This window comes from Clupea harengus, chromosome 17 (assembly GCF_900700415.2).
Source record: "Clupea harengus chromosome 17, Ch_v2.0.2, whole genome shotgun sequence".
Classification (NCBI taxonomy): domain Eukaryota; kingdom Metazoa; phylum Chordata; class Actinopteri; order Clupeiformes; family Clupeidae; genus Clupea; species Clupea harengus.
The window spans coordinates 959,678-985,000 of record NC_045168.1 but is presented as its reverse complement, the minus strand read 5'-3'; the positions used below and the strand labels follow the sequence as shown (position 1 = coordinate 985,000).

Here is a 25,323-nt window from a genome sequence, read left to right as displayed (position 1 = left end):
CTCTTTCTGCATGTTGGCCTGGAACTCTTTCTGCCTTAGCTGCCATAATCGTGACTCAGCTCACAACGCCGTACATTCGCCTCGCTCCTGCCGCGGGCGACAACCAACTAACAGGTCAGAGACTCTTCTGTCCAGCTTCCTCTGTCCTGTGCGTGTGTGTGTGTGTGTGTGTGTGTGTGTGTGTTCATGTGTCTCGCTGACTGCGTGTATCTTACCTCTATAACACAGAAGTGTCTCACCCATGGAGGCTTTGGCCTCAAAAAGACCTCAGTCTATGTGTCTGTGTGTGGGGGTGTGTGTGGGGGTGTGTGTGTGTGTGTGTATGTGTGTGTGTGTGTGTGTGTGTGTGTGTGTGTGTGTGTGTGTGTGTGTGTTTGTGTGACATGTCTATGCGTGTTGCTGTATATTCCCTCTAATTGTTTTTTGCCATTCAGTATGAATATTTAATGTGATTGTGTCTTGTTCTATGCCTCCGACAGTTCTGTATATGCTTTCAAACGTGTTTCCATGGTTGGGTTGTTTAATACATGTATGGGTGTCAACTAACTCTGACCTCTGTGCCAGGACATGTGCAGGGACAATGGTTAGCCCCCAGAGGTGTGTAAACAGGAAACTGCTTTAGCATACACTCCTGATTCCAATCCAGCAGTGTGTTTTATATTCATCCGGCATACAGTGGGGTTGTCATTGCATTAGCCTCCATGTTACAGTGGATTTTAGACACAAGACACCATGTACCATAAAACACACACTCAAACACACACACACACACACACACACACACACACACACATACAAAATTATTCAGAGCTGATGCATGATTCCTAAGAAGAGTGAGAAAGTAGGGGGAGAAAGAATCAATATGCCCCTGTGAAGCAGCATGAAACAGAAAACCTCAACACTTTGGCATGCATGACAAAGCCATCGCGCTCAACCTGCTGTCAGAAAATTACATTTAAATATTTACCAGCCTGCCTGCCTGCCATGGAAAGAGGTGAACACTTTCCGTGTGGTGTTTATACAAGGAGCCAAAATGATCCCCCCACCACCCACCCACCCTCCCACCGACACCACCAAAGTCAGACATTCTGAAATGCAAAGCGCAGCCCTCTCCACCTACACCCACCACCTACACCCTCAGACGCCACCCCCCTGCGCACCCCCCACACCCCCACAAGAGTAAAAGATTTAACGTTGGACTTCTTCCCTAACTCCTGCGCCACCCTGGAGAGCTGGCAAAGTGTCAGACGAAGAAAAAAGAAAAAAGATTGTGATGGGAGAACACAAAGGACAGAAATTTGTGGAAATGCAATCTCTCGCCTCCAAAACAAGGACGATGTACCTCCTTTGCATACGCATCTCTGTCAGATAGAAAAGGGCCTATGCAAATCTGTATCCCCTCTCTGCATGCACTTCTTCAGGAATATTTCTTCCTTCTTCCTCTTTTGTTGTTAAATCATCACTTTCCTGTCATATGGAGAGACAAGGAGTCTTCGGGAGCTCGATGTCTCTCAACAACCTTGAGCCAAACAATGTTCTTTTCAACGAAGGGATGCTCAGGTCCCCTTGTGTGTGGAAACTGTCCTCCTCCGTCTCTTGTTTTTGACTGACTGTGGCCCTGCGAGGCATTAAGTGGGAGATGGTGCCCTCGTCACTGGTTTTCACTCTTGTCTTTTCAGCTCCTGAAGGGTGTGTATGAGTAGGCGTGCGTGCGTGCGAAAAAGCAACATAGGGTCAGGCCCCCACCCCCCTCAAAAAAAAGAAAGATGTCAGAAAAATATAGAGAGTATATTCATGTATGGCCATGGGCCTCTATTGTATATCTGCTGTCTTCCCAAAAAGCCAGACCCCTGCACCTCTCTCTTGTACTCTCTATCTTCCTCTCTCTCTCTCTTACTCTCAGAGTGCTCTCTCCAGTCTCTCTGCTTTCGCCATCTTCAAAGGCGCTGTCACTCAACAAAGAGGCCCAGCAAGGCGGTGTTTTTCTGCATGTTTTGCCTTTCTGGTGGCAAATGACCCATATGCAGTATAAAATGTCACATTGAAAGGGAAGGGGGAATTGTAAGCAGAGTGCAGGGATTTAGCTGGAGTTGTTTTCAATGAAAGCGATGGAGTGGGAGGATATTCAGAACCGAGGCTTCCTCTGAATGTTGGACTAGAATAGACAAATGATTTACATAACTAACATCAGAAGGAAACATTAATTAATATTAGTTTAGATGTGTTGTGTTACTGTTTTAATTTTAATTAAAATTCTCAGGGGATACTTCAGAGCATGTCAGTAGTGTAGTTCTCTGATTTGGTTCAGGAGGAATATACATCCCTACAAGCAAACATGGAAGCTTTGGAGTTACACCTTCATTTCACCATTCAAGGGCACCCCTGTGTCAGAATAAGCTTTGACTTAATCTTCATTAATTATGGTGCTATTCCTCGGACCCTAGCCACAGAATGGCCCTCGCACCCCCAGTGTCCTCTTCACATCAGGAGCTAAGCTGAAATTTCCTCCCCCTTCCACTATCTGTCACCCAGGTAACGGGTAGAAGGCCCCAGCCAGAGTGATGGATGTTGTCATGCTTTGATTGAAAAAGTGTAGCTGGCAGGAGGAATGGATTCCAGCCAGGGCGAATTGAACAGCTTGTCCCCACTATTTTTCATCCCCCTCTCATTTAGCGCGCTGGAAATGGATATTTCATCGGGCCCCGGCTTGACGTTCCATCACATTATACAGTAAACAGCTCTCCGTGTAGTCTCTCTCTCTTTCTCTCTCTCTTCCTCTCTCTCTTTCGCTCTTTACCTCCCTCCTTTTTTCTCTCTCTTTACCTCTCTCTCTTATCTCTCCCTCACTATCTATATCTCTCTTTCTCCCCCTGTAGTCTTTCTCAACTCTCTCTCTCTCTCTCTCTCTTCCTCTTTCACCCCCCAGACGAGAGAGAGAAGGCCGCAGGAAGGCATCGTCTCTGAGACACTGGCCGCTGCTAGCTCCTCGGTTATCTCGTTTGAGCAGACATTAAATGCCTGCGCGCGTAGTGTGATCACCCGTCACTGCCTCCTTTGAGAATAAATTGCTCCGAAGGAAAGTTGTCTTCTTCCTCTCCTTCACCTTTCTCTTTTTTTCATCCTTTTTTTGCGGAGGGTGTTTTTTTTTCTTCTTCTCCTCTTCCTTGCCACTCACCATATGTGACCCAGATTTGAATATCCAAAGGCGAGAAAGAAAGAGAGAGCGAGAGAGAGAGTGGGAGCACTCATACTTATCGTGACGATGGAGAAACAATGGCCGCCGACAGGCACAGTTAATGAGTTTATCTCCCTCTCTCAGGTGCAGGAACTCAGGCAAGAGGAAATAACCGCTTAATTTTTTTTTCCGGTGAAGTGGACAAATAAATAAACCAGAAATAAATATATAAATCACGCTGTTTATGTTGACATAGAAAGGTTACAACAGCGAGCGGAAAAATGCTCAGAATGCATGGATGAACTCAGTAGAACATCTGTGGACCGATTGACATTTGGCCACTGCACTTACTCAGGTGGCTGACGGTAGCGCTTTCCACTCTGTTGGCGTTCGAAGAATGACAAGCTCGAGGATTCTCCCCGGAGAATCACTAATGAGTTACAACATCAGTCTTTTGTGCTAGTTTGTTTTTTGGATAATTGCCCCTATCCATGTCAAAACAAGTCCAACAAGTCAAGCTTATGTCTAGAAAGTGTTTGAGTCATGAAGAAAATGTAGTTTTTTTGGGGGGAAATTGCAAGCCCATCATGAATGTTGCAAGGAGTTCACATTCAAGTGACTCAGCATTTTTTTCAACATGACCTACTGAGATTGTGAAAACAAAATTAATTAGCAAATCTACAGATGGTTGAACAAAATGGTTCATGGTGGCTCATAATAACATACATATGCATGGCATAACTTACTATCTCCTCTAGGTGCAGCCACTCGCAAACCAGATGAGGTTGAGACAGAGAAACCGTCCGATCATACAGTGAAGATTGCCGGAGTTATCGCCGGCATTCTGCTCTTCATCATCATCTTCCTTGGCGTGGTTCTAGTGATGAAGAAACGGTAAGACAGCATTCCTCTGTGGTGCTCCTATGATTTCACAGTGTTCAGGTCGTGTCTCGGAAACAATTCAGAATATAAACAGTACAAAATGGCTGTTTTATTCCACTGAAGCACTAGATCAACCTCTGATTTGGTGGGTTTTTACGATACTCTAACTTAGTCAACAAGTGGCGAAGCACATATTCATTTCAGTTTTGAAGTGTTGCACATATAATGACATGAAAGGAAAATGAAATTAATTTGATCTGTACTGATTTTCTTTTCACTTTCAAAATCACTTGTGTTGTCAGTCGAACACTGAGTAATTGATTTGATCACAATGATAAGAGCCACTAAACTGTTGTGGCATTGGTGCGTGTGTGACGCCATGCAATATTAATTGCTTTATGTTATTCTCAAACAAACGGTGCACGGGTTTTAATGACCCAGGCAGGAATGGGAAACATGAAAATATTTCTGTGGCTTATCTCATCGGAGGGAAAAACACAAGATAAGAAGGAAAATTTGATGAAAGCATTTTTTTTTTTTCAAAGAGTGGCCTAGGGCATGTTGCTGCAGGCGAGTGTACATTAGCCAACCTCGCTAGCTAGAGAGACAGGGATAGAGCAAGAGAGAGAGAGAGAGAGAGAGAGAGAGAGAGAGGGAGAGAGAGAGAGGGGCTTTCAGTATTCCATAAAGCAACCTGAGGAAGCTACACTGTGCAAATAGCCAACTTTATTTGTATACAGGCAAGCAGTGCTACAGTGGAATGTGAGGTTTTGAGGCCCTCAGTTCAGGTTGTCAGCACAGCCAGTACTCTGCAATCACTATAAACACAGTGAAGGTGAAGGGAAGCAGGCCAGACATTACCTGGTCAATATCAGCTATTATTATGTACCAAATGAGGGCACTTGTCTTATTGATTATGATGATCCTTTTCAAAGCACGGTCAAATTTTCGGGATAGGAGTGAATTTTACTCACCAGACAAGTAAGGTAGTTATTTCAGATCTTAAGTGTACGTCAGCATTGTAGTTTTTATCCATAATAACCTTGTGCATAGCTTGTGAAATATGAGAAAAAATAGTTTATTGGGAGGTAACGTTTAAGTGTGAGGGATTAGTGATGCAGTAAGTCTTTGGAAATGTCCACCACTGGACACATATTGAGCAGCTTATTTTGAGCCATGTTAATGTAGTGGTGCATTTGTTACCTACCGAAGTTTGAGGACTTTTCACTGTGATTCACTACTTCAAAACTGGAGGCCAAATGACCAAGTAAGTGTTGCTCCTTCCTACAGCTGTGATCACGGGCTGCTTTTAATTCTGAAACCCAGAGGTCAGCTGGCACTGGAACAGGTTTGGTCCTGATCTCGCATGGACTGGAAGATCTGTGCTAGATCAGGAAAAGAGCTGATCCATAGTCAGTTAGAATCAGGGCTATGTCTAATCCACTTCTAACAGCTCCAGCTAGCTCTCTCTTTCCTGTTCCTTTTGCACTGTCACATTTATAGTGGCGTTGCCCCCCCCCCATCTTCCTTTTGTATATATAAGTGCCTCTGTCACAGACACTTTACCCATAACGCTCAGCTGCAGTGCATACTTGCAGCCTAAAGAACGTTAGGTCAGAAATCCTCCCCTCCTCTCTCTCTCTCTCGCTCTCTCTCTCTATCTCTCTCTCTCTTACTCTCTCTCTCTCTCTGTCTCTCTCTCTCTCTACCCCCATCCCTTGCACCCCACCACCACCCAGTGACTGTCAGGAACCTACATAACACATTGTCAGAATCCACCTTTGCCCTCACGAGTCACAAGTAGTCGTCACTTAAGTCACCATATCAGGTTTTGTTAATTTATTTCGACTTTTCAGACATTAATATTTTACTTTTTCTTTCCTTCCATTCCATTCTTCCCCCCCTCCCACCACTGCTTATGTCCTTCCACCTCCCTACTTGGCAGAAGAACCTATCACTCCTACACTTATTACCTGTAAGTAACCACTTTGTCAAACGCCTTAGTGCCGTGCTTTCTCCGCCACCTCTTTTGATATTTCCATGCATGAAACTAGTGACTTCAAACCCTCCTTTCAAACTGAAGCTGGAGCAAGCTTGATTTGTTTTCCTCTTTTCTTTTCTTTTTTTTTTTAATCACAGCATCTAACACCTAACATCAGGCCTAGAACATAAGCTGTTTGGGTTTTAATGGTCAAACATAGAAATGCACCAAATTACAGATAGCGGAAGCAGAGACGTAGAGTCAGACATGTGAGATTGACCTCATACCTCTTCTGATCCGAGGCTTCAGTGTGAAAGGGGGCCCTGTAAAGTCATTATTATCCTAACTTCATGAGAAACTCCCTCAGCTAGCGAGCTACTTCTCTGTAGTGGTCAAATCGAGAGGAGTTTTACCCCTTGCTGTGTGTTAACTTGACCGGTCTGTTGTGCCCTATCAAGAAGGGGAAAACTGTATATCCTGCAACCCAACAAGCATCTCCGTTTCCATGGGAATGCTGACTAACCCCCCCCCCCCTCCTTCCCCCACCCACAATCCTTCCCATTTCAAAGCAGCTGAAATTCAGACAAGAACAGAGGTGTTTGTATTCAGAATATCCCCTTTCATAATTCACCTCACCCCATCATCTTGCATAATTCTTTGTCCAGTTTACTTTTTTATCAAATCATTAATGGTCATTTTTCTAATCATATACATGTTTTCTTTTCAAATGTTTTTACAGCCTCCATTTTGTTTGTGCATGGGTCAGTTGACAGCATGTGAATAGCTCATCTCCATACATCAATGCTAAAAGCAGTTTTCTAATAGCTTCCACATGATGGACTTGACAGCATTTACCCACAATGCTTTGATGCTGTGGTTCATAGTGTTTATGTTGTAGCATACGGATAGAGAAGAAGGGGGGTGGGGGGTGATACCTGGTCAGTGTTGCAAAGTTCTGCTGGTATATTTCTATATTACCTTATAATAGAAGTGAAGCAGGGATGGTGTTCTTCTCTAACTGTGTTGAGAGTAAGAAAATGACAGAGATGTTAAAAATGTCTTTGCTGGCTCTTTAGGTAAAACCAGATGATTATCATGGTGTATATTTTAAGAAACCGCAACTTTGGATATTTAAATGCCCATTGCTTGCCGAGATGTTTTTTTCAGTGTTGTTTGTTCTTGTTTTGAATTACACAGCGGGGCAAAAAAATTAGTCTCGCAACTGTTTGTTGTTTATGCATTTAGTTGATAAAGAAAGCTGTCCAAAAGTGATTATCTTTGGGAGTAAAAATGACATTCACGGAGGAATTTATGTTGGCTTCAGCTAGTGCCAGAATGCTGACAGTCTTCCACCGACACAGCAGTGCAGTGGCCCACAGCTAGGATTTGAATAAGACTCTGCTGAATATCTGCAGGGCTTCTAGATAAATCCGCGATATGCAGACAATTTTCTGCATTATAGTTCTTGCTAAATTGGGATACTGAGCAGTGGCTTTGAAGTAGCATTTTTCTCCGTGGCAGGATCATTAGAGTTTATTCCCCGAATGGAGTGGCCACTCACCATCATAAACCAGACAGAAGTGAGGATGTTTATGGTCTGTTTTGTCAGAGTTGTTCACAAATCACACATTTATGTCCGCCTCGGTCTGAATTAAGTAGTTACCGTAATATCTCACGCTTCAGAGAATGTGTGGTGACAGAGGAGGGGTTTGGCGACAAATAAGACTGGGGGATTTAGTCAAACGCTATTTGAATGCATCACTCTTATGTGATCAGTGCAATTACCAGGCTCCAACTGTTAGCCCTAATGAAATGTCCTCCTGTGAGATTGAATCAGAAACAGGTGCAAAAGTCATTGGCAATGACCAATTCTGCTCTTACTGACAGCGGCTGGCGGTCACAATGAATTAGCCCAGGGTCTTGGGATGGCTATGGATTTGGCACCTCTAGTCTCAGTGCCGATAGCCCATGCATCACAGGTCTCGAATAGAGTCATTACAGGAGCAAGCAGCCTAATGAAATATTGAACACTGTCCTTTGATCCAATTGGGGACGAACAGTGTTGCTTAGGTGGAGGCAAGGAGAGAAAATGGAGGCCCATTTACCCTTTCTGCCCGCTACACTGGTGATGGCCTCTGTCAGTGAAACACCTGGATAAATGGTTTTAGTCGACGTCTTCAAAGAACTGCAGATTGCTTAACAACAGGTGCAGTGATTAGGGATTTGGCTGCTACCTGCTGTATCAATTACCATGCTGAAGTGTAATGTGGAATGTCCCGGAGAGATAATGAAGCTTGAAAGTCACTTAAAGAATTCTAGAGACCAGACCAGAAGAGCCTGTGTTAATATCTTGGCAAGGTTCACAGAAGACAAATAGGTTTGACTGTGCAGTAGAGGAGAGGAGAGATGGCATGGTCTGAAGGGGTGCCCAGATACCTGCTCGTCTGGGCCATAGCCACTCCAGGGTTAGCGGATATACGGGTAACTTGCTGCATTTGAGTGTGAGTATTGAAAAAACTCGGTGCTTGGAACAAAGTATAACAGGAAAAAAACACAAAACCTGGCACACTGCTTCTTCTTTAGGTTACTTTATTGGAGTTCTCACCAGAGGATGGCATTCTGAGCCATAGAGTTTTGTGACAGATTATTTATTTTAAATTTTTAATTTCCTTCATTTGAAAGTTTAAATGCTGCTGCCCCTTCTACCCATTCTGTCAACAGCCCTCATCCTTAGAGTGTAAAAAGTGCAACATGAACCTTCACGCTTCACGAGTGGAGAAGGGGGGGAAGAGGAGGAGGGATAAGTGTCTCCAGAATGAGGGATGAGTGCGGGCAGGGGCTCCCCCTTTCTCTTCCCCTCCCTTTGCAGAACCCCAGCTTCATCATTCGTGGTGGCTTCCCAGGGACCCTGCGTGAGACAGGCCCATTTAACTCGGGGCCTTCAGCTGAGCGTGTTCCTCGGCTGTGGGAGAACCTTAATTAAATCCTACACGGAAGGCTCACGCAAAAACAAGAATCAAATTAATTGCAACGGGGCGATGCACATTTGTCTTGCTGACAGCCACCACGTCCGCAAGAGGAGGTGGATGGAGATGGAGGAGGAAGAGGAGCAGAGGAGGAGGTAGAAAGGTAGCGAGTAGCTTATTCCCTCCTGTGTCTCTCGTGGGTGTCTGTCTCGACACTGTGGTGGGTGGAGGGTCAGCCAAGCGGTGCGCTCATTAGGTTGGGGGGGGTTAGTGCGGAGTAACCTCCCTTTGATGTTTTTCCCACTCAACATTGACCCCCTGTTTGCCACTTTAAGGAGATAAGCTAAGTCAGGCATGGCCAAAAAAGCAGACTGTCGCCCTCGATCTCCATGCCGTTTCATTCAGCTCTCTTTGCCGAGCATCAAACTCTGTAATCTCCTTTGGCGTTAATTAACGGAAGCTGAGGTAGTTGCACGTACAATAGGCAGGGCACCCGGGGGGTGGATTTATAGATGGCAGCCACACACTGCCAGAGAGAGGAAATGAAATTAGCCCACTCCAGGAAAGCCGTCTTATCAGTTGATCATTACACAGTGGTATGTGGCTCTTACACGGGCAAGGCCATGCAGGTGTCAGGAATCTATGTAACCTTATCAGAGAGCCAAATGAACTAATGGACCGCGACTGGCGTAAGTGCGAGAGCTCGCGCTGAGAACCCCAGCCTGCTGCTTCAGAGTCGCTGTAATTGACGAGACATTCAAGGTCCCTCTTTTTTACATTTTCTTGTGAGTAATGAGAGGGAAACTGCAGCACACAAAATGTTGGCCATTACAGCAGTTCCTGTTTAGTGTCATTCGTGTATCCCGAGATGTGTGCTGAGAACATACATCAGGTGTCTTTTTCTATTCCCATTTATCCTTAACCCTCCTATTATGTTCAAATTTTACCCACATCTATTATGCTTGGGGTCAATTTGACCCCAGCAATTTAAACCTCCAAAGAATTATTATAATTCTTTTTTTTTACCCAAGTTTATGTGTCAGGTACTTTAGGTTTGTTTGTTGACTACCTAAATAGCCCTTAAAAATAAAACAAAACCCCCACCCACTACCTTTATACATCCAGAATACATGTTACGCGACTATGGAGAAATATGCAGATCCCCATAAAATCTCACTGATTGACCTAAAATTGGAAAGAGATATCCTTCTGGTGTTTTTATGGCTTCATATTATTTCTAAGTACATATTGTTATTATCTATAACATTTGGAATAAAAAACTATTTCTTTTATCAAGAAAAGTAACAATGTGATGAAAAAAGTTGATATTTCTTATATATTTTATACAATTAAAACAGCCTGGGGTCAAATTGACCCCAAACAACACCTATGCGTAAAGTATGTGTACAGGACATTGAAAACATCATCATGTTAATTTTGTGTTTACCCAGTTGTCCCCATTAAATTAGGAAAAGTCATTAAATATGAAGCAAAAAAAATTATGTCAAACATTTATTTAGAGACGTTAAACATTGAATGGGGTCAAATTGACCCCAAACATAATAGGAGGGTTAAGCTATATGATGGGAATGTATAATATAATGTGAAGCCAGTTGACGTAGAGATCGGTCCTAAGGGCTGGAGATATAGTGGGAAAAAGTGAGGGATGATGACACTAATTCATCACGATGCACTACTCACACACAACATGCTCTAAGTTACCCCAGCCTTCCCTATACGAACGCACTGAAAGACAGTTTTCAGTCAGTGGGATTTGATTAGGTGAGACCAAGTGAAAGCATCCACAGTTGTATGCTTCTTGGCTGTGATAGCTTTTTTTCTGTCCACGGTGACTGCGTAGGTGTAGGTCAGATCAGCGGAGAGCTGCTCGTTGCTGTGTCACCTAGGTCAGATGGCCGCCCTCTACGATACAGGCATTGGAGAAAAGATGGGGAGAAGTTAATGAAGGGCACAGGAGGCAGAACGGGATTCCATTTGGAACCGAAGAAAGGTTACGCCCATTAACACAGATAACCTCCTGGTATAAACCCCAGCCTGGGAGATTATACAATCGGCCTACCTTCATTTCTGTCTGCACGGCGCCTTCTCGGAGCAGACGACTCTTATTTGTTTTGTGACAGGGAATCTTTGTGTGGACATGCCAGAGCCTTTGCTTGCTGTAACTTTGATCCAGACTGTCACAGGGTAACAACAGAAAGGGAAAAAAATCACGAGATTGCTTCCTTTGGCAGTGACTCCAAGCCTTTGAATTAGCCACTGTGACATCTTTTAGCGGTGTGTGTCGCAGTTCGCACTATTCAAGGCATGGCTATTCACTCTGCGTTTCTCAAAATTCTCTCTTTTGCTTTTCCATCGTGTATTTTGTCCATTCAGTTCAGCTTGTGGGTTTTTCTTAAGCGGGGGCGAGAAAACAGTCCCCCCTGGTGAAATATGATTTTGCCTTATATTTTGACACTTATCAATGCATGTGTAAAAGGTAATTAAAGGTGTTACATTAAAAATGTAATGCAGTATTCTTGCTAGGGTCATACAAATCCATACATCTCACTTCAGATCGCTTCAGCAAAAAGGAGAGTATGTTTGCAGTCACCCTGTCTTTAAATATTGATGCCTAGTATCGTGGTTTACCCAGCGAGATCAATAGATCTCTGAACAAGGAAACCAGCTTCTCAAACAGAGCCCAGTTTCACCTTCCGCTCAACCGTATTTTGATTTGTATGTGTTTGCCTATGTGTGACCAAACAGCTATTCAAACATGGGGGTAGGATATTTCCCCAGGATGTCAACAGTCCATTGTCATTTGTCAATACAGCCACTGGTCATGGGCAATTAATGCTCAAACTGTACACATTCACAATAATGCTGGCAGGCGCTCTCTGAGTGAGTGAGTTAGCGATTGTTTTTACTGTATATTAAAAATAGATAGACTGGTTATGGTTACATATGGTCTATACACCACATCTTTTTTTTTGTTGTTGATGTTTTGTGATGATTTAGGGTGCTAGGTCCTCTAGCTGTCTCTGATGTGAGACGGGGTTGATGGGTGCATTTTGGGACTAGCTCTTCCTTTGGCATCTCTGTCGAAAAAAAGGATTTCAGCATCACCTGCAACTGTAATTAAGTTGTTAGCACTTAACATCTTAATATCGCCTCCTCCTCCTCCTCCAGAGCCATCTCTCACGCATGAAGAGGCCATTTAAATTAGGATGCAGATCACGTCTGCTCAGCCATGAAAACAAGAACATTTAAATTTCAAATGAAGAATGTTTTAGTCAATCTTCATTAGGGTTAAGAAAAAAAAAAGTGGTTCTTTAATTGGGTTTTGGTAAGTTCATTTTTTTATTTCCTTTTTTTTCTCTGCAGCTTTGCGTGTACAGTAGCTCAGTAGTTAAGTGAAGCTATCTCTCTGACTGAAGAACCTGATTCTGGTACAGATCTGCCTCAGACCTGGGACTAAATGCCTTCCACTGCGGAGCTACCTGGAGTTACAGCACTGCTTCAGTAACCCAAGTGAGGCTCTTGTCTGAACACAAGAAAAATCAGTGGATGACCTCTATATCAGTGTAGCCATCACTCTGACGCCATGTTGACAGCTCAGCTCACTCGGAGTTCGGGAGCCCAAGTTTAATTTACATGCTGAAGCAACACGATCAGCAGATACATACTAATACATGGAGATGCTCTTCTTCCTGGGGATAATTCATGCTGGTCTGCATTGCACTGTGCTGTGTTATTGTTCAGACCACTGAAAGGACCTGCATAATTCTATCACTTATGGAGATCTTGGCTGTACGTAATCACTATGTATGCACATATGTGATTGCCTGTCCATGTATGTTGGTGAAGTAGATTCGACATGGTATTTGTTACGGACTTTGTGCATTTTTCATGATACTGTGGCTCATTTTGAAACTGTAAGTTATGCATCCAGTGAAAGCATATTAAACGAAAAATGCAAAACACAGACGCTCATAGATTCAGGATGTCAACATTCGATGATGATTAAACTTATTAAGGCGCATAAATGTCTTCTGAAAGAACATCCCAGACAGGGCAATTAGATTATAAATCCCACCTACTCATGGCAAAATGTAGCATCTAATGTTAAGCTGCCTACTGTCAATATCTATCCAGTCTTCTGCTCCTTTTAATTTAATCATTAACCCCATGAATGTAGTGAAAGTATATAGGTCCTTCTGTCCTTGGTTCATGGCTGTTTTTTATGGATAGATGACGCCTGCATTCAGGCACGTCATGCAGCCCATCCCTGCTGTCCATCCTGGCCCTGGCTTGAGGTGTGTGTCTGTATGTCACACCCAAAAACAGACGAGGTTTCAATGATGGATACGTTGGGCTTTCTGTGGCCAAGCCCACGCTCCGCAGAGAGGCTCGCTCGAGGGGTCCTCCGCCTCTCCGCAGGAGTCATGCCATCACAACATAACAGTGAGAGCAGAGTGCGCCAGAGTTTTTATTCATGTGTTTGTGAGAACACAGAGAGAAACTCTTTAAAAAAAGCTGCCGTTGAGTGTTTTTTTTCTTCCTTTCTCTCTCTCACTCTCTCTCTCTCTCTCTCTCTCTCTCTCTCTCTTCTATCCCTCGTCCTCTCACTCTGCTCGCCTTCACATCTCAACGTCTTCCATCTGCGGGGGCTTCAGGTTAAGCCATTCCAAATGGATCTGTTTACACAGGAAACGAAAAAAAAGAATAAAACGGAAAGAGTAATGGGAAATATTGCAAAAAAAAGCAGTGAAAAGAGGGAGAAAAAGAAACAGCGAGCGAGAATAGGGATTGAAAGGTTGGCGATAGCGTCTGCTGGGACTTGGGGAGTGTGTGTGTGTGTGTGGGGGGGGGGGGGGGGGCATGGGGGGGTCTCGGCCGCCTCGCATTAGCTATGCATGGGCAGCGGATGTGCTTTCCACGCGCCGGGTGAGGCCGCAGCGGGACGCGAGTGAGCTCTCATGTTCTTGAAGTCGTCCTTCCTCTTTCTGCCCCGCTTGTGCCAGGGGGGGCTAGGCAGGGGACACACTGCATAAACAAGCACAGTGGCTCGTGCTGTTCAACAGCACCTGCCCCAGAGGCATTTATTTATTATTTATTTATTTGTTTATTATTTATGTATTTGCTTATTTACTTCTTTATGAAGTTGGTTTTGGTGCGTTCTCTGTTGGCAGTTCTTTGTGTGTGGGTGATTGAGAAGTCAGATCACTCCCGCAAACGGCAAAACACAAACACACACGCATGGGCACACTAAAGTTAATCTGGCCTTTTGAACAGTTTAGCAATTCCCAAAACGGGCAATCAAAAGGCAGCTCCCGCATTGTGTTCGAAGGCACACATCCCTCTGGTTAGCAGCAGACATATTAGCATTGTACGGATGGAGTGAGTTTTGTTTTCGGCAGAATAGCATCTTCACAGTCCTCTCTCTCTGGCGCAGCACGACCCCAGCAGGGCTCCGGCAACTGTCGCTGGGGCCGCCCCCACGCTGACAAATGCCACCACTGCCACTGGTGCTGAGAGGATCTCTCATATGAAATGATGCGTCCCCCTCTCAGCTGGTGTCACTCTCTTGAGCGTGAAAAGCCCCTTCGGGCTGATGGTGGCACGCCGGCTTCCTGTGTCACGATTGATGACGGCGAGTCGTTTCCGCGAAACTTTGGCAATCTGTTGTTTGTCGTTTTTCCTCCCGGGAAATAGCTAACTGAGAGAAGATGGTCTATCACTTGTGTTTACCATCAAACATGTTCCAGCACAGTGTGGTGGAGGTGAGTATCTAGAGGCATTTTGTTTTTGTTTTTATCATTTGTTTTCTTTTTCAACACCATTTTATGGTGAGACTATAGCACTTTTTTCACGATAATGCTAATTGGGATATACTATAGAAATCTACAGCTCAAGATGGCAGCAACTTAAGGGCTTTAACCTTTGACCCTTTACGTCAGACTGCACTTCCTGTGAAGGCGCTGATGCATTGATCGAACCACCAGACCTGGTCCCCTGCCCCGGTGACATTTTTGGTCTGATTAGAGAAGCTCTGAAGAGCCCCCTCTCACATTTATTTTCCATTTTCTCTCGGCTTGCTCTCCCCTGTTGCTCCTGGAGACGGATCGACTCCTGACATTTGCAAGGAAATAGGCTGCTTGGGCTTCGTCAAATCCGCATGTTCGTGGGGAAAGGGGTTTTCAATCCCCCCCCCCTCCATTCTCCCAGGTGAATTTGTGGGGGAAAAAGACACAGTTTGAGCCTTACAAATGAAAGGAGAGATTGAAGCTCTACCTGTCTGCCAAGTCCCAGTGCTGCACATGGGGGTTGAGTGGGGATAGAGTTTCTGTATAAAACAAAATGGTGCTATCCAGTGGCTCACACCCTGAAAAAACAAATCTAAACAGGCCAAAAGCTCTAGAGAATACATCTTTTTACAAACAGTTAAAACTGTAGCAATACAGTGACAGCTTCTGACTAGCATTTGGACAATTCACAAAACTCCTAAAAAAAAATGTCTAGATATGTTTTTAAGCATATGTTAATTTGGACCTGCATCCACAAATGCTTTTGTTTCCATTGCAGACATTATTTTCCTTATTTTTCTGTGAACCTAGTTTGTGTTTTTGTCTACAATATGATGGACCCTAGTCACAACACTGGTCTTGGCCTGAGGGATGTCTATGTAAACAAGTGCCTTTGTGCACAATTGGATACAATGTGGCCAGCGAAGTATATTTTGAGGTTTGTGCAGATTTGTTTAGGCGGGTGCAGACATACAAGTTTACTTGACAAACAACTGAAAAAAGATCGGTCATTTCACCATCGGTCCATTCCGTAACGTATTTCCAAAGCTGGTGTGTTTCAACACTCTGTATGAAAATATATATATATATATAATTGGTTGATGTTTGTTCTGAGAGCTAACCACATGGAATACTCCTATAACCCAGGCCTGCAGTTTTCCTTAATATTCTCTTGTGTCCTTCACCACTGTTCATCCCAGCTCCCTCCCCAGGACTTTGCTTTGGCTCGCCCTCACCTGCTCGCACTAACCCACACCAAATTACAGATTACACACGGGACAGCAGTGTGCATTAAACGTCACTTTCACGGCAAACACATTTTGAAGGAACGTTTAAATCATTAGTGTCCTGTCGGGTTTCTGGATGCACGGAGAGAGACGTTAGAAGAGGGGGGCAGCAGGAGACTCACCGGCATACGGAGCGAAATTGAATAAATGAGATTGATTCGCGGGCACAGACTGCAGGGGAGCTTCATTAGCTAACGTCCCTCCATTAGCGTCGATGGCACTCCGCTGAGCACTGACGGGCTGACACGCCGGTTTCCGCCATTTACCAGCGCCGAAGATGGGAAAGAGATACAATTATAGTCCTCTGAAGTTCTATCGCCTAAAGGCAGGTAGATCTCCATGCAGACCCCACCATCTAGATTCAAGCTATCATTTGCGAGGGTAAAATGTCTCACTTCCCTCGCCAAATGAAAAAATCAGCTGTGACGATGGTGAGGAGGTTTTGTTCTTCCCCCGCCTACTGTGACGGCTGGAGCACTTTTTATTGTTTCCCTTTTTCCTTTGTATTTATAACAAAGCGTTTTAGCCCATGTTTGAATTTTCTCCAGTGTTGTTTTTTTTTTATCTTGAACTAGAATTTGTCTCCAATTTAAAGCACTAGAGCTCCCTGTGCTTCAACGCTTCAAATGAGCTAAACTCTACGAGGGACTCTGTCATTATGGCACCCCACTGTAATTTCCAGAAGCTTTCTGCAGACACTTTAATTTGTTTTTAAGTGCAGGAGAAGAACGGCTGCTCAGTGACAAATCTTCTCCAAGATACGAGCGTCTCAGATAAATGCAGATTCAGATGATGACAAGGGCCTGTAAATTTTAAGCTGGTATTTGCAGAATGGCATGTCTAGATTTTGGACTGTGGCACTTAAAAAGGGATAGAGGCTCTTTGAAGTGCTATTTCACTGGAAATCCCCTTGTAGTAAATCAGACCTGATTAATTGCAAATAGGAATTTGCATACATTGGAAATACTGCCGGTTAGACAGCACAGCATTGCTTTCCGCTTAAATACACAGATAGCTATACTTTTGCATCAAATTTTATGTTCTTGGATCTCTGTTTTTGGCTCAGTTTCATTTTCATTATAAAGTAGCTTTTCCTGTGGTAGAGTGACAGTGGAGAGTTCCATTACTGTTTTCTTTACCAATAAACTGGAACAGTCTGCTACAATGGCGAAGGTCATTTTTCCCGATATCCGTTTTTAGTTAGCACTAGTATATCTTTTCATGAGCTCCCACAGAAGTCAGGGGATGTTAGATCTGCAGAAGAAAGTCAAAGCTATATATTGATGGTTGTCAACAGTCAGAGAAATCTGTATAGTCACTGAAAAGGCCTAAATATGGGTCAGGATTACCTTAACCACAGAACTTCTGCCATCTTGGCAGGTGGAAGATTTGTGATTGATGAATTTAGGTGAATAAGGATATACTGTATGTTTAGGCCTCACAATGCATACCTTTGATACTTAATTGTGAACTGGCGTGGAGAAATAATCCCAAACTGCAATGCCGTTTTTGACTTTTGGTCGGTGCTCAGTATATTTAGTTGAAGTGGTAAGTGATGGTTGTCTGCTAAATGTATAGAGTGTGCTCTACTAACATATTTAGTAGCATTTTAGAAGGGAAACTTCCCAAGAGAGAGCCTTCAGTAGATGGCAGAAATGACCAAAGTTACTCAGTAATGCTTTTGCCACAGACCCTCAGGCTGATGGAGAGCCTTTTCTCTTTTTTCCATTTGTAAAAAGCTGGAATCAGTCTGACCTTCAGTGGGCAAAGCAATGATGGAGAAGAGCGAAAGAGGAGGGAAAGAGAAAGGACTACTTTCTCTGCATTTATTTATGTTTAATGACTCTGCTGCAGGGGACTGTGCTGCCCAGACGCTGGCTCCATGTTTTAGACCACTTAGTGTTTTTTTTTAGGGGGGTGGGGTGGGGTTGCAGGTGGGGGGCATATAAAGCAAGAAGATTACTGGGATCATGGAGGGTCCATTAGAGATCAGTCCTGTCCCTTCCTCTCAGGACCCTGGGGGCAGTAGAATCAGCGGGGGCAGTTATATGCCTCCTTGATGTGCTCTGCACTGCCCTTTACATACAAATGGCCACTAGCCACTTGAATAGAACACTGGAGCATGTTCTGGAAGATTCCCAAACACCTGCTCCTTTTTAATAAGCAGGGTCCATTTAAATACAAATATAGTATTCTAATGGTAGCTTTGGCAGGCACCGGCTTACAGGATTACATTTTTTTTAAAGAGGCAAGATGTCCAGGTTTTGTGCCTTATTTAGTGTAGTTTTGTAGAGTTGGTTGGTGATGGCAAATTTGGACTGGATGTACCACTCACACCTGGTGGTCAAATCCCCTTCCGGCTCCAGGGTTGGCTCTACTTATCGACCTGGCATCAAAGAAGTCTTGCCTGCTTCCAAAAGCAACATGTCCATTGTGGATTACCGATTGTTGCCCCAAGGTGACGCCATTTTTGTGCCAGCAACATGATGCAAGGAGCCAAGGAGCCAGTGCAGATGCAATCTTTTTCTGGAGTACGTGGGGAAAAAAAATCCACATTGCATCAACATCCAATAGCAGCACATCATCTCTCCCCAAAGACGCTTCTCTGACTCCTCTAATTAGTAGCATGTGTGAGAGAGAGATTGGAGGGGCTGTGGATAGAACTCTTTGAGCAACCCCAAGTGCACTGCCTCACCCAGGCACAACTCTCCCGATGCCCCTGCAAACCGCCATGTTGCTGCAGGCAAAATCCTCTTCCCCGGGAGCTTTTTTTTTCTCCTCCTTCAATCCATTCTGTTGTTGTTCATCAGCATGTTCCTTCTCAGTGTGTGAAGGATAGAGTGCAACTCTCTCTCTCTCTCTCTCTCTCTCTCTCTCTCTCTCTCTCTCTCTGTATCTCTCTCTCTCTTTCTCTCTCTCCCCCGCTCCTATTGACATGCAGTCTCTAGGGACCACATTAGTAGTGCTCCCTGAGTCACCAAGCAGGTATTTAAGGGCGTCCTTGTCTCCTAGAATCTCCCTCACTCAGGCTTCAAGCCTCAGGAGCACTGACTGGGGCGTGCGTGCCTGGATGCAGCGGGCTCTGGATCAGATCAGGCCTGAAATCTGGTCCGGACCTGTCGCATCTGCGCCGGATCTGTCGCATCGGTGCCGGATCTGTCGCATTGGTGCCGGATCTGTTGGATCGGTGCTGGATCTGTCCGATCAGCACCAGATCTGGACCAGAGTCAGCCTCTGTCAGGCTAGGTGTCCATCACTGTGAGGTCGAGCAGGGATAGACATTGAGTGGTTGCTAAATATAAGATTCTTATACTGTAAAAATCATAGAGCCATGTTAAAATGTCCATTTTCTTTGCACACTGCACACATTCCAGTACTATTGTATAATTTTATGTCATTGTGTGGTTGGAATGTTTGAGGTTCTTTTACATGACCTGGTTGATGACCATGATGTGTGGCCCTGATGTGACTAGCATGGAAAACCATGTGTGCACTTACTGAGTGTTTGAACAAATCTCTGAATGAATCGAAAATCTTGGTTCAATCTTGGTCAATTTGGTATGTTTGGAATAGATCCCTAAAAATGTGTGGCCATTAATGTATGTAGTGTTTCATATAAAAGGTATGCTAATTATGGTCCTCTAACAAAATCCTATGATTTAAAATACTAGACCAGGTTCTTTGTTGCTTAACAGACATTACTCTTTCTTTTTTTGGGATGCAGGAAACTGGCCAAGAAGCGCAAAGAGACCCTGAGCAGCACCCGGCAGGAGATGACAGTGATGGTGAACTCCATGGACAAGAGCTACACAGAGCAAGGCACCAACTGTGATGAAGCCATCTCCTTTATGGACACCCACAACCTCAATGGCAGAAGTAAGTGTCAGATCTGCCGATGGAGAACAAGCGTAGAGGTGGTACTACTGCTCTCCTTACCCTCATCTCAGAGGTGAAAGGTTAAGACCTCTACTAACCCCACCGTACTGACTCACACAGCCCAGTATGCCACCACACATAAAAGCATGTGGTCATAGTTACTCACCGCTGCAGAATGTCTAAACTAAAAGTGCACCGCCTGACAAATGTTTTTGCACATATTCTAATAATCCCCATGAGCATTAAAAACAGTAGTGGACTTGTCAGCGTAATCCTGGGTATTGTGTTTGTAATCTCACTTTACAAGGAATTATGACATCTTGCAAATTACCCTCATCAGCACTTGGTGTCTAATCCTATTTTGACGGAGGCTGTACATTTTTTTGTGTGGTAACCAAGACATTTCTTCACCCCCAGTCCCTTTGGGCTCCTTATTTCTTTGGTCTGGTCTGACACATGGTCGCTGTCTGCAGGCTACATCCCTGGCGTGCAGTGATCAGCAATCTTGTTCTCCAATGGGGTTTCATCCCTGGGGCCCATACAGAGCTTCCTGGTTCACTAGTCTTCTACCGAGGGACAGGTGGTCCTGGCTGGGGCTGACGAATGTAATCCCCCCCTACAAGGGACGGTGATTAGAGCTGTCCCAGCCCCACCCTTTCCGGCTGTCAAGATGCTGGGTCAGCATGGCCCATGTTCATACCTTATCCCCCTCCTCAACATAAAAACAAATACCCAAAGATCCCCACCCCCTCATCTTTTCCCCAGGCTCCCTAATCCCTCTTTGATCACATGCTTATTTCTCATGCTGGCTGCCTTTGTCTCAAGTGGCAAAACCCACATTTTAGTCAGACTTTCTTATGCAGTGCCATGGAAAGTGATTCTGAAGAAACGTTGTGTTCTCCCTTAAGACACAAATGGTGTCCCCAATACTGTCCCAAAGAACTTTTGGGAATTGGTGGGTTAATGGCACATGGACAGCAGAGACAGAAAAGCCACCACTTTGCACCATTTCACGCTCTCACGGTTTGTCTGTCACAGAGCAACAAACTGGAAAGAGCGACGGGATTGGTCCCATTGATCACTTGCCGGTGGTTAATATTGCAGGAGGAGGTAGCGGAGCGTTTCCAGATGGTGAAGCTGATGCGTCGTCCAGCAAAGTGGCCAGGAACAGGGGGATAATAAATAAGTAAACAATGCTCTCGTAACGTGGACGGATGGACCGTCTTCAGACGACAGAGCGATTCATGTGTGACCTTATCACTGCTGTCCGTCACAATAGCGCTGACTGACAGCTCAGGTCATAGCAGGCAGCAGCGAATCAGGGCAGCTGTCTGACACCAATGTCCCCTCTGCCCCCCCCCCCCCCCCCCCCCCCCTGCCCCATCACCCCACCAATCCCTTTCAGCAATACACACTGCAGCTAGCACAGTCACCTTTACTCCCATACACAAAATGTAACCCTCTCTCCAGCCTTCTCACAACAGCAGGCTTCTGATTTGGCCCTCAGAGTATTTCACTGGAAGTGTTGGCTAGTGATTCTCCTGGAGCTGATTGGACATTTCTGTCCTCAGCACCTTTACAGTGAGGGCATCTGTTTTATCAGTGTGTGTGTGTGTGTGTGTGTGTGTGTGTGTGAACCTATGGCCTTGGAAGTGGCTTGCACTCTCACAGGAGGGATGGAGGGAACACCTGTAAAACACATTGGATGAATGATATTGCATTGAAAGCAAACCAGATCGACTGTATGCGGACGATGCCCTCCTGTCAGTCTATTTTTAACAGCCTATTTGTGTCATATTCTTGTCCACGTCCCTGACCTGGACCAGTGAACAGGAAAGTATGTACACTATTTGAGCTATGCGGCTTTTATGCACGTCATGATTTTTTGGAAAGCAGACAAGCCAGGCATGTCCTATTAAGTCGACGTAGCCAAGGGAATAGCAGATGCCACAAACTTAAAATAAAGACGAAGGTTGACATAGACTCGAGAGGAAGCATAAAATATCCTTCCGTCCTTCCAAATATGAAACTGAATATCACCACTGACGTTTTGAGGCACTTGGCAGTCAAAAATGTAATGTTTCTATGTCTAAAACTTCACTACACAGCCATTTTTAACCCTCTTTCTCTCTACTGACAATGGTGTGCTTGCTTTTCTTTTATTGGTGTTTTGCTAAAAGCTGTTTCCTCGCCGTCGTCATTCACCATGAAGACTAACACCCTGAGCACCTCCGTGCCCAACGCCTACTACCCAGGTAATGGCCTCACCTCCCCATACACTCACGCACTGAAGTAATTTTCATCTGACCTCAACAAAGTCTTTACCCTGCTTACTAAGTGAATACGAATTAACTGAGTTGTGCTTGAACTAACCAAAGATTCGGGTAGCATCGCTTAATTGCCCGCAAATTTCAATAGCTTCTTGTCTTCACTCTCTCCTGTTTCTACACCCAGTGGGAAGAGCCATATTCAGCCTTAAACATGAGTTCACATAAATGCAATTCAGATCAAATTCTAATTGAAATAGTAAGAATGGCGAACCATTAAATCTGGACTTTAGACTTGTTACATCAAATGACTTAAAATATCACATGAAATGATATTACATAACATCAGATCAATTATAATTCCATAGAAGTGTGCTATTGAGTCAGTTCTTCCATTGGGTTTTGACCGCCTTCTCTTACCTACCTAACTGTCAACTGTGGACTGCTGCCTTGCTGCTGTTAGATGTCTGTGATGTGTAGGGGCCTGTGTTCGCTCACTCACTGCCATATTCTCTCCTCTTTGTAAACCTCCTGCACTGGTTTTGGGGTAATGGCAGATCCATTTGTGCCAACTGCTATCTTAGGTGAGAGAATCTTCCTGTTTCTGTTTTATTGTTTTCTCTTTGTTCGTTTGTTTCTTGGTTGTTGTTGTTGTTGTTGTTGTTGTTGCTTATTTACAAGTGTCGACTTCTGCTAGCCATTTAGATCTCACATATTTAGACTAGGCCTAAGTAGTGAGCTTAAGAGGGAGAAATAGTCAGAGAGAGACAGTGAGAGATAAACAGAGAGAGAGAGAGAGAAAGAGATTTGGTTTGTTACTGATGATGGCTTCCTCACATCCATACCTGCCTGCTTTTTTCTTCTCTGTAAGACAAGGGTCTTTCCCAAGCCAAGGTGTGCTTCACCCCCATCCCATCCGCATTCCGTGTCGTGCGTGTGACGTCACGTATGTCTATGACTCTCATGTGCATGGACAATGTGGACTGGATGAGGGGGGGTGACTGTATGGTGCAGCGATAACAAAAACAAAAGAAAAAAGAAATAAAGAAACAACTACAGCCCATGTTTTGTGGAGAGTTTGAAAGAGACTGCCGCTAGCAGTGTAACATACACAGATGGTTTCCGAAAAGGCCCGGACATTGGGGAGCTTATTTGCTCTCCACTGAAGACCAGACATTGTTAAAAACAATTATTCTAGGGGATTTGTTTTGCTCCTACCAAGCTGTAATAGCCATTGTCAATGCATTTCATATAATTGTGTCTATTCTGATTAAAGTCATCTGATCCAATTCATCTGATGTGAGAAGAGGCTGAAGCATTCCTTTAAACAGAAGTGACTGGCATCTAGTGTCAATTGGCGTATACTTAATATTGTCATTTTAGTGAGAGAAAATAAAACGTACGTACCATCAAAAAACATCACAGTTTTTTTCATTGATTTGGACAAGATTTACCATCAAAAGTGTCACATCCAGGGTAAGAATTTTGTTGCCAGTCACATGTTTACATATTGTGTTTTATATTGGTTACAATACACTATCGTTATAATGGAAGATGACTTAAGCATCCTGTGAAGGCCCCACACTACAGCAGGCAGTCTAATATGTCAGTCTTAACTGAAAAAGCAGTCTACACTGTGCAGGTGCTTATGCTAAAACTTGTTGCTTATACCCTGTTTCCTTTCTCTTCTCCTTTTTTTCTTCGCATTTAACCTGTTATGTATCCTCTTAAAAAGTGCCAATTAATGGTAAGTTCCCAAACTGCCCTGTGTTTTATTTTTGGGGGGGAAGATGGAGGTGTGTGTGAGTCATACCCAAGGGGGTTGCCTGTCGTAAAGGGGGGAGGGGGGGTGGGCTGCTCCCTGGCTCTCTGTTGCCTCGCATGGCCTTGTTTAGCATCTCATGCCCTCCCCTGTCCACGTTTGTAAAGCCATAAGCTAGCATGGCAATTCGACTCATCCATGGGAGCCCTCTTTCATGCGTATGTGGATCGATGTGCCATCCCTCCTGCCACTCACTCTGTCACTCACTTTTTGGTTTGATTACAATCCTCCCCACCTCCCTCCCTCCCACCACACACATACTGTACGAACTTGTGTTGTTGTGAAGGTGCTTCCATCAGACATTGCCATTGTAGCTACGGTGTCCTCCCTCCATCTTACTGTGCGGCTGACGTCATCAACTTAAGCCATTCCATCATTTGTGCGACCTCATTCTGCCATTGGTCTAACTTTGTGGATAGCAAGTTTTTATTGAGAACTTAGCTACGAGCTAGCATACCAGAACAGGAGGCTATTGTAGTACATAGAAAAAACTTTAGCTATCATACCTATACCTAATTATTGTTCTTATCGAGAGTTTAACTATGCAGTTTGTTTGTCTGGAACCATGTATATGTTGTGATATACATAATTGATTAATTAGTTAATCCTCTCATTATTCTATCATGCGCTCTACAGTAACCCTGTGTTCATCCATTTCTTTATAAGTTTATGGTATTGCCCTTTGGTCTGTGTGGCACTCCATGGCCTGATGGTCTCCTATTGCCCTCTTCTTTCTTTCTCTCTGTGTTCGTAGACGAGACCCACACGATGACCAGCGATACCAGCAGCCTGGTGCAGTCCCACACCCACTCCTTCAAGAAGAGGGAGGCGGTGGATGTTCCCTACCAGACTGGACAGCTGCATCCTGCGATCCGTGTGGCCGACCTCCTGCAGCACATCACCCAGATGAAGTGTGCCGAGGGCTATGGCTTCAAAGAGGAGTATGAGGTGAGAAACGATTAAGAGTTTAGTCCTACTGCTTGTTTGTTTTTGGTTTGTTTGTTCTCTGTTAATCTGTTCGCAAACCTGTCCACTGATGCCTCACAAAATCCCCTTGATCTCCATATTCCCTAGTTAAAAACATAATGTATTGCTTTATTTTTTTGCACTTCCGTGTCCTTATTATAAGCACTTTCTGTTACCTTCTACTGTTTTTTTTTTTTGTAGTGTGGTTTTGCCATTAATTGTCTGTTTCGTGTTCTTTTTTTTTTAGTTGAGTTCTTTTCCGCTCTCTTTTGTTATTTAGTTTTTTCTTCTCTGA

At 44.3% G+C, this 25,323-nt stretch overlaps 1 protein-coding gene across 21 annotated transcripts in view; it reads left to right on the top strand.

Moving 5' to 3' along the window:
* The window catches only part of ptprma (protein tyrosine phosphatase receptor type Ma), a 193,268-nt gene that overhangs the window by 131,799 nt on the left and 36,146 nt on the right, over window positions 1-25,323 (top strand). For 2 of the 21 annotated variants that reach the window (XM_031583772.2, XM_031583771.2), the window contains exons 14-21: window positions 40-114; window positions 3,934-4,069; window positions 6,003-6,032; window positions 19,822-19,973; window positions 22,139-22,228; window positions 22,798-22,824; window positions 23,976-23,987; window positions 24,817-25,010. In XM_031583772.2, the coding sequence (XP_031439632.1) occupies window positions 40-114; window positions 3,934-4,069; window positions 6,003-6,032; window positions 19,822-19,973; window positions 22,139-22,228; window positions 22,798-22,824; window positions 23,976-23,987; window positions 24,817-25,010 (716 nt within the window). The remainder of the gene's footprint in view (window positions 1-39; window positions 115-3,933; window positions 4,070-6,002; window positions 6,033-19,821; window positions 19,974-22,138; window positions 22,229-22,797; window positions 22,825-23,975; window positions 23,988-24,816; window positions 25,011-25,323) is intronic. The other 19 variants (XM_031583775.2, XM_031583780.2, XM_042710171.1 and 16 more) reach the window with 19 other exon arrangements.